The sequence below is a fragment of the Pseudomyrmex gracilis genome, unplaced genomic scaffold, assembly GCF_002006095.1.
Source record: "Pseudomyrmex gracilis isolate BER0280 unplaced genomic scaffold, ASM200609v1 scaffold_0, whole genome shotgun sequence".
In the NCBI taxonomy this organism is placed as follows: domain Eukaryota; kingdom Metazoa; phylum Arthropoda; class Insecta; order Hymenoptera; family Formicidae; genus Pseudomyrmex; species Pseudomyrmex gracilis.
This window is the reverse complement of record NW_018020584.1, coordinates 97,955-109,429: the sequence shown is the minus strand read 5'-3', so window position 1 is coordinate 109,429 and position 11,475 is coordinate 97,955. Positions and strand designations below refer to the sequence as shown.

Sequence of the window (11,475 nt, the reverse complement as noted above, 5' to 3'; positions counted from 1 at the left end):
AACTGACTGACAAATGACAATCATTTGAATATTTTATTTTTCAATCCAAACACTATTTGATCCCGTTTTGCGTGTATTGTTATGTAAATTTTCAAGTGACTCAAATTGCAATTATCATATTTGGTTTTTTTTTTTTAACTATTTCCAGATGCTCACTTCCAGTGTTTTGTAAGTTATTAAAAAAAAAGAAAATAGAACGAAAAAAATGTGCTATATAAAATAAATCAATAGGAAATTATAAGTAAACGTTAAAATTTATATTTTTCTTATTTTTCATTGAATAAAATAAAAAAAAATTCTGTTTATTACAAATTTTGTACTGACATCCAGAAAATGGATTCTAATTTTTAAAGAAAAGAAAATTGCTAAACATGATCAACTATTTATAATTGCTTCCAAGCAATTAAAATCTGTAGATGCGTTTCGAAATTTACTGACGGTACTGAATATCTATAATATATGTCACGTGTGAACTATAGATTTTCAGTACTAACAGTAAATAATAAGGCAACCTGTAAATGCGTATCATCATGTTCTTAAAAACAAAAAACACGTTCTTTTAAAACACTGAAGTTGAAATCATGCTTACCTCCACTGGCACAACCCCCCCCTTCACCACGAATCAACGCGACACGCAAGCCCCTTCACCACTTTTTCGATAAGCAATTTCTGTCTTAAAATCTAGAACATGTATCGGGGCAATGACGCACTAATATAGCTTTTATATTTATAGTAATAATACAAATATTTGAGAAAAAAGAGTAGATTTTTCTTATTTTTTGTTTGTTTGTTTTTTTTTGTTTTTTTTTTGTTTTTTTTTTTTTGACTTGAGCCATATTAAAAATTTGGCAAGAGATCTTTTCACTTTATATTAAATATACACAACTTTATTTATTTTGACTAGGGGTGCTTCATCACCTTCAAAGTGAAAACAAACCGATATTCATTTATCTCATATTTACGCACACGTGAACCGTGTGTATCTATTTATTTTAATATTTATCTTTTTCGCGTCGAAACTTAAATCATAGCATTTAACTAAACTATATACTACTAGTTTATGAGTTTTTATCTTATCTCTCTGTAATAAATATTACAATTATGTACATTAGATCAAGATGTTTTGCTATTCACGCTGTTTTTAAAATGCTTGGTATTGCAATATTATAAATGATTATATATTTCTGACTATACAACGTAGTTCTAAAAAAACGTCTGGAAAGTGGTTGCGTTAAATGCAAATGTTACTGGAATGGCACAATTTTTTTCTTTTTGCATCCAAATTGTAGTAAAACTGTAGTCGAACTATAGTCAAACCAAAATGGCAAATGCTTCCACAAATTCCTATAACATCTAGATTCGATTTATCACACTTCACGTTTACTCGTGTTATGATTTTAATTATAATCTTAAATATTATTTATATATACAGACTTACTGAATTATATGCGGATGCGCGAGTATAAAATCATTTGTATTTGTCTATCAACTGTCACACAAATGTTAAATAGTATCATTCAGAGATGTACTAGATTTACAGAACTCAAAATAAAAGCAATTTTGTATAGAATTATAAGGATAAATTATTAATCAGACAGCTATTTGTAGAAGTAAACTTGTTCGATCGACTATTATTCAAACACAAACCTGCATTTTAAAATGAACATGGCAATGATAATATATTTTGGTAAAAATAATTATTGAAAGAGTTTATAGTAAAATCTTCCAACACGTCCGTTATATATATATATAAACAAAGCATTCATCACTGCATTACGTTTATGTGGACGAATTACCAAATTTCAATTGCTGAAAAATACAATCCAATTTTGCAAATAATGAATAATTGCCGAATACCGAGTATATCTTGAGTGCCACAAAATGTCTCGGGAAGACTGCACTCCGCAGAAAATTCATCCTCGATTCTTACCAAATATATTAAGATTCAACTTTTATGAGTTTTTTTTTTTTTTCATTGTCTTTAAAAAGTACTTGAACTAGTACTGCGTGTGGATATTTCCAAATGTTTTTTGTCATTCATTCGACACATCAGACGCTTTTTTTTTTTTTTTNATTATTTTTTTATATATGTATCGTTGTATGTATATCTTGCAATAAATATCACACGCGAAAATAAAATCGCCGCGAGTGCAGGAATCGTGACGCGATAAAGTGCTATCGTGCCGAAGTCCGGTTCGCTTTTTTTTTTTTTTTTTCTTTTTTTTTTTTTTTTTTTTTTTTTTTTTTTTTTTTTTTTTGCATATAAAAACTGAAAAACCGTAATCACCTCTGCCATCACCGTGTTTGTACTTAAAAATATTCGCCTGAGCATTGGCAGTATCGAGCGTACTCTATCATCATCAAATTCGTCTCGTAAACAGTACCAGACATTTGTGGTAACTAGATGCATATTATGTTTATGTTTACACACATAAAGTATATTAAATATTTCTCACAGAAAAGTCAACATAGATTCGTTCGATTAAAATGTAAAAAGTATATAAAAACTGTATCTTCTATTTTCATTGTTTTGGTATTTCCTTCAGTTTTCGCGATATTTAGCTTCTTAGTTAAGCATTATACGCGAAATTAACAGCTTATTTCGATTAAATCAGAGTAAATAAGCAGGTAGTAACTTTTATAAATAATGTCGATGTAAAACTTTTTGTGTAAAAGGTTTCTTCTTTTTGTGCTTCCGGGCAACACGTACGTACGTTGCTGCTTTAAGTACGTATTTTCCAGCCTGAGTACTTCGCACGCGATCAAGAACACGGTAACGAAGAGAGAGAATAACGTTGAAGGATGTACCACAATCACTGTACATGATATACAATTACAAAATTTCGGATACAAAGTATGTGTTTCACACACAAGTTTTTATAAGTTTTTTTTATATTTTTTGCCCCCTTAATTCTCTCACTTTTATCGCAGATCCCGAAAAGTAGTTTGTCATCTTTTGTTTTTTCTTAGGAATTCCGAATCGCAAAACTCTAGCTTCGTTGAAAGACGAAACTCCTTCGATAAAGCGATGATACGCTTCTATTATACGATGTTCATTATCCGCGTTTTTCGCCTCTTCTGTTTTCACGATTAGAGTTCCGTTACAGCATATAGATTAGGATCGCTACCTTGTACCTGACTCAGCGTTGCTACCGTCGGTTTCTCCTGCCTTCCCTGCGCCCGATTATACGTACCGTACATGTTCGGCACAGTATTGTTCTGCGTGCCAGCGGTACCATTAAATTGATTGCGCGAGAAATTTCTGTCTAAAGTCCTGACCTGATCCTGCATCTGATCCTGAATGCGAATGTTGGGCGCCTTGTTCCGTACCAATGATCTGAATTGATTCATGTTCGTCTGAGAGCGCGACTCAAATTCCCACGTAGGCTGTTGATTTGTGGGATTCGGCGGAAGCGGTCGATTTTGATTCCAAGCCGGAGTTGGACCTCTCTTCAGATTTGCCAAATTCTTCGGATCCAGCGTTTGTGTCTTGCGAGAATCTTGAAAAGTAGCAAGATGCGCAGGTCCATGCGAATTGTGAGACAGGGTACCGGTGAAAGACGCCACGCTAGGCGTCCAAGGTGGTTCTCTACCTATAATACAAAAGATAATGTAAGTTTGAAAAATTATGATAGTAAGAAAAAATGTAAATCTGTTACATATATAATATAAATATTTTACCGATTATATAAATTATAAATTTATTTAATGTTTTTAATCATATATGTATATGTAATTATGATGTATATATATTTTACATTTATATAAATTTAAAATACACTGTTTTAATATTTACCGGGCCCTGCGGGGGCGTGCCCTCAGTAGAAGTCACTCGATTCTAAAGTTTTGCACTGTTTGCTCAGAGTCGCGTACTGGCCAGGTTGATCTCCGAGTCCAGAACGGTGCTCAGCTCGTCCACCCGTTGATTGCTGATTATGCTGAGACGATTTGTGATCCCCGCCTCCTCCGCTTCCGTTAACACCCCCACCTCTGTAAACGGCGAGGAAAACCAAACCAAGTTGCAGCATTATCTTTGTTTCACAACAATCAGCGTGTTAAAAATAGCTTTATCTAAAGAAATCGAAATTCTATCATGTTTGCACACTTGTCTATAAAGTATGGTTACTTTAATAAAACAGAATCATAAGAAAGCATCCTATATCTTTAACAGTATTATAAAAGCAATCGAAACTAATATCCGTTTCCACATATATGTTGCGAAAACATTGAAAAATCTTCAAATAATTAAAATATTAAATATAAAATCAAAACTGACAACAATTATTTTATGATGCAGTTATATGTTATCATGTATATTCGTCAAAAAGCATATACTACATAAATAATCAATAGTTTTTAATTTTTGATAAACTATATGTGATTAAAGCAACATTTAAAAGAAACGCACTGAACCTACGACGTTTAGCGCGGTATTCATGAAATCTTTTCATTACTAAGAAAATCAAGAAGGATAAACTGAAAATCTCATGCACAAACTTTAACATGCTCTCGTGCAGTTGACGTGCTCGAGCAGTCGCAGTAGCGTAGGACGGTGGGGGCGGCGTTAGCAAGAGAGGCTGCTTAATCGTATTATGAGTGCCAATAGAATTAAGCGTAGGGGCTGTAGGCGGGTACGACCCTTGGCCTCGAAGGGTCCGCGCTGCTATAGCCTGCGAGGCCGCCGATGGTGGTAAGTAAGGATCTTGCTCGTCAACTTGATGGTAATCTCTTCTGAAACAAACGCATCAGATATTAATTTTTTTTTTTTTACTTTTGTCGACAGACATCATGGATTCTTTCAAAACAAAGGAGATAAATAATTCTACGCTGTTTGATAAAATATAAAAAGTAGTGACAAGCATGAAAATTCTTGTGCTTAATAGAGGATATAACAATAAAACTCTTGCTTGATTCTCAGATGATATAAATAGCGCTTACCGTTTTCGTATATATATCCACGTATGAGAATCCACCCAAACCAGCACGGTAAATAAGAGACCTGCAGCTAAGCTAGCTAGTAGCATGAAAGTTAGTCCATATCTAGAAACGCATCATGAAAGATATATAAATTTATATATTATTGCAATTTTTATAAAAAAATGTAAATTTATTAGAAAATGTAGAATATATTTAGTTCTCTTAACTTTAGCCAAACACACATAAGTTTCAACTTACAGTCCCAAATGACACAAACTCTTAGCGGCGTGAACATACTGCTTGTGCAGAGGCTTACAGTCGAGCAATGTAGTTAAACCAGCCACAAGTCTGTCTATAGTGTTTACATCCGTGGATAAACTGCTAAGTTTTGGTTGTAATTGCTGATCTTTGAATAGATCGATGGCTAATCGAGTGACGGTGTTCAAATTTTGTCTCATGTTGGTCACTGCACGTTGTCCATCTCGCAATCTCTGCGTGAACGGGTTGCTACGAGTGTTCTCACAATGTGTGTAATATGAAAGCACCTCAGACGCTAAAGTCGACGGTACAGCTCTGCTTAGATAACCGTCCGGCGACATACAAAGATCACCTAGAGCTACAGAAGTGGCCAAATATAAAGACGCCATGAGCCATGAGACGATTACCGCAAACAAGCCGAAAACGGAAAATCTGAAAAAAGTTCTTTATCAAAATGACTTTGTTGTGACTATAAGGTTATGGATTTAAGTTCATAGATTTTTTTTTTTTTTTTATCAAGATCGGATTTTTTTGTAATTGTATAAAGTAAAAACAATAAAAAAAATATAAAATAATTGATTTCTATTCTTAAAAGAAACATACGTTATCAGAACACATCTGGAGTGTCGTGCAACACCGACCAGTAGAACAACACAAAGAACAAGCAAAGCGCTCAAAATCGCCATAGTGATAGGCCATCGCCACTGTTCGATCTTTTCGCCCATGCCGATGGCACCAGTGAGACTGATCCCGCTCAGAGGCTTTCGGATCTCGAAACTCCGATTTAGGGCTATGCTCGTGTTTTGCTTCATACCGTTTAGCGCTACTAACAGTACGCTTAGCATAGTTTTATTGCTGACCGGAGCATCAAATTCGTCTCCGAGAGCAGTCAGCTGTGGCTGTACTTTTTTCTTTAGTGTCGCTTCTATAGTATCAGTCTACAAGAAATTAATAGATACATGGAAGAACTTATAACATAAAATATAAACTATACTATAAATAAAAAGTAATTATATTGCAATTGCTTAAACTTTATTACTTCTAAAATGTCTTCACTAGAAATATTTGTCTAGGGATTTATTTAAAAAATTGGCAAAACAAAAAATAGAAAATAGTACCTGATTTCTAACGGCCATGAGTATTCCATCGACGTTTTTTGCTGCTGCTACGAGTTGTATCAAGCCGTTGTGCACATCGTCGTTGCCGTAAAGACCAACAGCAACCGCTCCACTACAGAGCAATGCCAGGATGGCTAGTGAACACTTTAACGCGGTTATCGACTTCTTGGGGCGCGGCCTCCGATCGCAGCATCTTGTTACCAGATAAACTAACAATACCACCAACGTTAAGATCAACCAAACTGCAGGGATGCTTCCTAGTATTCCGAGACTCTGTAAAAATTTATGTTTTTCTTCTTTTCTTTCTTCACATACATACACAAACAATTATATTGTATATTATTTTATTCTTCTAAAAATACTATAAAAAAATGTTACCACACGTAAAGTAGTTCTGTTTATTAAATTTATACAGTAAGAACGCACTAGACTACAAAGTTTTCAATTTTTGTCTCTCATTTTTATAGATAAGATATTATCCTATTATCTTATTTATTATTCTTTCTCCAAATTCATCATAGAAAAATTAAAGTTGCTATTTTCAAATCTTCATCGTTTAATAAACAACTATTACACAATAATAAAATAAAAGACTTATTTTAAAAGACAAAGAATGTACTTTATGATAAAGGAGAGAATGTACAAATTATTTGTAATAAACAAGAGAAATTTACAAAACTAGCTATTTTCAAGATTATTTTTTATCTTTAAATCCTGACGTAATAGTGATATTTTGGAATTAGATTAGAATTCAACGTATCAAAATCTATAAAAATCACTGTTCTTCATAAAATTAATAAAAATTATGTTGACCAATGTAATCGAATTTTTTTTTGTTTTTTTGTTTTTTTCATTCGCATTCTACTTCACTCAACGTCTCGCGTCGCGACGTCGATTCCGTAACGTTCTACGCACGTTCGGCGAATGTTCGAGCGAGATTACACTGTTGAGAATATTCGGTCTATATGTATATGTATATGTCTATGATCATGTGTAAAATATTCGATAACAAATAGTCCCATCGTCGTCGTAAGTCATCGAGAATATAATATCTGCAACATTATCTCGGAAACGTTACATATTTACTCAGTAGGACATTTACGGCTGCCTTGTAACTTTTACCCCATGCTTTTCTTTTTTGTCTCTCTCAGAGCTTTTATCTTATTTTTCGGCTGTCTTAACTTCGTCAAACTATTTTGTTGCAAAGACGCATGCATGATGACAAAGACGCAAGACGAAGTTTCGTATGATCCTTGTCTTTGTATATGAACTTCAGCCAAAGAGACCAACTTCGATACCGCTTCGAGACGAAGACGAGTTAAAAAAAGAGAAGTAAAAAAGAGAAGGCACAGACGAGAGGGATTCGTGGTTCCGACGTTTCCGAGCACGTTGGAAGCCCGCTCGCGTTCCGGGCTTCCCCCGGGCGCATTATGCGAAAGCCTTTGTGCATTGTTTGAGCTTTCCCAGGCATTGTGCTTTCCAGTTACACACGGTCCGGATTCTTGCGCGCTCGCGGCATCCACCTGTTTGTGTGTTTTTGGCCTTCTTTTTCTTCGTCGGTTCCTCTCATGCGCTCTTCTTTTTCCTCGCATTATTTCTTTCTTTTTTACGTGTCCTCGTCGTGTTACGACGCGTTCGTAGTTTTTCGTGGACATGTGAATCGTTTCTTTTCTTCTTTCTTCTCTTTCATTCTTACGCCCTGTAAAAGAACAAGTCGCAGCACAGTCTTGTTCTTCTTTCGCCGTTTTTTCCCCGCTGTTTTCTTTCCATTTTCATCCAATTTGCCAATATATATCGACTCGAATCAACACTTATGATCGACATATTACGAATCCTTAGTCGAAAGTGATACTCTAAGATGCCATCCATAGTCGCTAAGAGAATATCTTTGTCAAGAATACTGATATACAAGATCAAGGTATTAACGGACATTATTCGAACGATACGCTCAATTAGTATGTTAAAAATCTCATTTTACACGATACTCAAATATAAAATCCGGTACAAAGAAATACTTACAAACGTTGTAAACCAAAGATCGAGTACGAGAGTCAACTTGGAAATTTCGATATCGTTAACCAGAAACGATTTCCGAGATATATCCAAAACTTTGTATTACAAATGAAGGCCGCAAGAGAAGAACTTAAATAAGTTCATTTTTTTCGATTTCTGGTTTTTGATGTTATTTAGTAGTTGAAAAATGAAATATTTTAATTATTCAAAGCGAGAGGGAAAAATTATTGATAGATTCTGAGATATAAGCAGTTTTATAAAAAAACTTGTACAGAGAAATACACGTACGTTTCGAACTTCAAAAACGCTTTCCTCTAAAAAATGTGACTTATCAAGTTCTCCTGTGGTCTTCAAATGTTTATACATGTATCAATTATATGTGTACATTTTCTCTTGTAATGTACGTCGTTTATCTCGAGTTGAAAATAAGTTGAATTTGCTGATAATCCTCTTGAGAAAACTTTCAGGTCAAAAAATACACATGAATAAACTATTTGCTCTGAAATTAGGCATTGCGAAGATTAAATCTGGATTCTTTTACCCGAGCGATTCTCTTATCTCGATCCCCGCCAAGTTTTAAAGACTCGAGTAGCAACCAATTAATCGGTTACGCGTTTTGTTTTAAATTAACGCGATCGAAAACGAGGAGACCGAGAAGGAAAGGGAAGGGAAGGGAAGCATTCAATAATTTGACAAAAAAGTCAAATCGGCGAATTTATTCCAAACGACCTACCTCCAAATAGATTTCAGAGTGAGGATTAAAGGTATTATTAACGTAGTGTATAGAGACGTTGATATGAGGCAGACTGTGGAAGATCCTCGCGTACTGTGGTACTGTGTATTGCTCCGGAAGCTGTTGACCGCCCGCCATATTTTAGAGAATCTGCCAAAAACCCTGTCGAAGCGTTCCTCCTACTCGTCAAGACATGCTACGCGTGAACGCTGTAATCATGAAAAACAAAATTCATATAAAAGAGCTATTATTTAAAACATGATTAAAAGATATACTCGAGATTTTATATATGATCGCATATATATTTCGAAATTTTATTCACGCAATTGATTCCTCACTGATTTGCGGCTTTTTTGTTTTAATTGAACATTTGAAAATTCAATATGAAAGATATTAAGTTTGTGTGTGTTCAAACTTCCAATCGAATTATAAAGTCAAGTTAGAATATAAGGAGAATAGAATCAAATTTGTGTTTAGTTTTTCAGACACCCGATAGTTTAACGATAATTATTGACCAAGTACTCGCGATTTAATGTCATATTTTCTAAACTGACTCATCGAGAGTTTCAATTCAATTATCACTTCATTACCATATTGTGCTATATATCACTACGCTCTTTCGCTTTATAAGTCACGATTCAATCTTGGTTAAATACACTGACATCGCTCAATGTTGCAAAATGTTTTATCGTATAGTGATTCAACTTTCCCGTAGTGGAATCAACGTGCGCTTAATTAATGAAGTCTGTGCCAGTCGGCTCCTCGTCTCTCCCATTTCATTGACATCACTAAAGAGCGCCAGAAGGATTTCCTAGATGCTGATTTTTAGCTTTTTAAGTTGACTGGTTTAATAGGCACAACGCCGATACATTTTCTTTCTTGTCATTAAAACTTAAAAACCAAGTTTAAATTTAAAAAATCTAAACGATTGCGAGTGATTTTCGATTTGATTACTTATATATTTGTACTAAGCTCTACAACAAAAAATCAATATTGCTGCGCAAAACACTAAAAAATATAATAAAACTTATCCGCTTAGCTTATCATTACAATCTTTGTATAAGTGACCAACTGAACGAAATATTTACATTTGCGGGAGAAATAAAATCTCAATCAAATTTTTATAATGGATGGCAAAAATTAATTCAAACGCGTGAACATGTTTTAAAATTGTATATACATATATACTACTAAATAAATATATAAATATATTATATATATATATATGTATTATCGAATATAAAAGTTTTAGCCGATTAGCAAGATTATTTATGTTGCTCCTATGTTCTATATTAAGCTCCAGTAGACGCTACGTTAATGCTGCAATAAATATCTATCTCTGTAATATAAATATATCGCGGATCGATAAAGTGCAACGTACACATACGGTTTATTAACCTACTTTCCTGATTCCATTCTATCTTTGAAGCGTGCATCGTCGGTGCACGAGACGTTTCAATATAACTCGATACATTCGAGCAGCAAAATCCGCGCTATTGTAATATGTATGCTTTCTGATTTCCACAAATGATTCAAATTGTAACAAACGCTTTCTTGTTTTATGATATCTATATCTTGGTTCGTTGCAAAAGATCCGCAATTTTATCTCACGATATAAAATTTTTTCCCCAGAATTCGTGTGAGAGAAAAACAAAATAAATGCGAAACGTTAAACAGTGAATACCACTCATTCGAAAAATCAAATATTTTGAATAATAAAATAAAATAAATATATTGTGAGAGATGAATACAAGGTAATCCACTGCTAATTGAGACAAGAAAATTAATGTGAAATATGCGGTTTATTGTTAGAGAGAGATCATTAAATGACTGCGTAACTACGCAATAGAGAGCCGAGCATTTTGAAATATGTAAATGCATTCGCAATGAATTGATTATGCAAATGAATTATAATTAACATTATTTGCTATTACACAAAAACCAACCGATTCCGTCATTCGCGTTTCGAGTACATCGCGAACGAGTCGATCGCAGAGATCATTTCATTTCACACTCTCACGTCACTGTCAACCAAGTATAAATATAGGTATGTGCGCGAATAACTGTATGATCGTTTTTGTTCGATAATTTTATTTTGGCTACGAAAGAAATTTCAACGCGTTATTTGCGGCAAAGATATTATAGTACATGCATGCATGTGTGTGCATTTATATCGATTTGTGGCACGTTTGCATCACTGTCGAATAAAACCTTCGGCAATCGTGTTGGGGTTTTCAATTAAGATCACATTAGTAGTGCGAATAAATTCTCCATCGATGCTGTCATGACTCGTACCGGAATTCTCTTTTAGTGACCCACGTGAAGTTGGCCCCCCAACATTAAAAAAAAAAACTTTTTTTATGTCAATCGTTTGCACATTGTTTGCACAGTTTGGCACACTTCGATTTTTCGTTTGCACACCGCTCAATCAAAAGT

The 11,475-nt window shown here is 34.2% G+C and overlaps 1 protein-coding gene and 1 long non-coding RNA gene across 2 annotated transcripts in view; both read right to left on the bottom strand.

Annotated features, from left to right (window-relative positions):
* Positions 1–2,540: 2,540 nt before the first annotated feature.
* LOC109851650 (protein tweety) overlaps positions 2,541–11,475 on the bottom strand; it is a 17,397-nt gene continuing 8,462 nt past the window's right edge. The window contains exons 2-9 of the mRNA XM_020421935.1: positions 9,040–9,248; positions 6,294–6,566; positions 5,779–6,113; positions 5,176–5,607; positions 4,939–5,040; positions 4,498–4,731; positions 3,833–3,990; positions 2,541–3,593 (exon numbers count right to left, since the gene is read on the bottom strand). Coding sequence (XP_020277524.1) covers positions 3,091–3,593; positions 3,833–3,990; positions 4,498–4,731; positions 4,939–5,040; positions 5,176–5,607; positions 5,779–6,113; positions 6,294–6,566; positions 9,040–9,177 — 2,175 coding nt within the window. The 5' untranslated portion in view covers positions 9,178–9,248 and the 3' untranslated portion in view covers positions 2,541–3,090. The remainder of the gene's footprint in view (positions 3,594–3,832; positions 3,991–4,497; positions 4,732–4,938; positions 5,041–5,175; positions 5,608–5,778; positions 6,114–6,293; positions 6,567–9,039; positions 9,249–11,475) is intronic.
* LOC109851658 lies at positions 7,969–9,033 on the bottom strand. Its single transcript, XR_002249924.1, has 2 exons — positions 8,313–9,033; positions 7,969–8,167 (listed from the first exon to the last, which is right to left on the bottom strand). It is a non-coding gene; the product is annotated as an uncharacterized LOC109851658 (long non-coding RNA).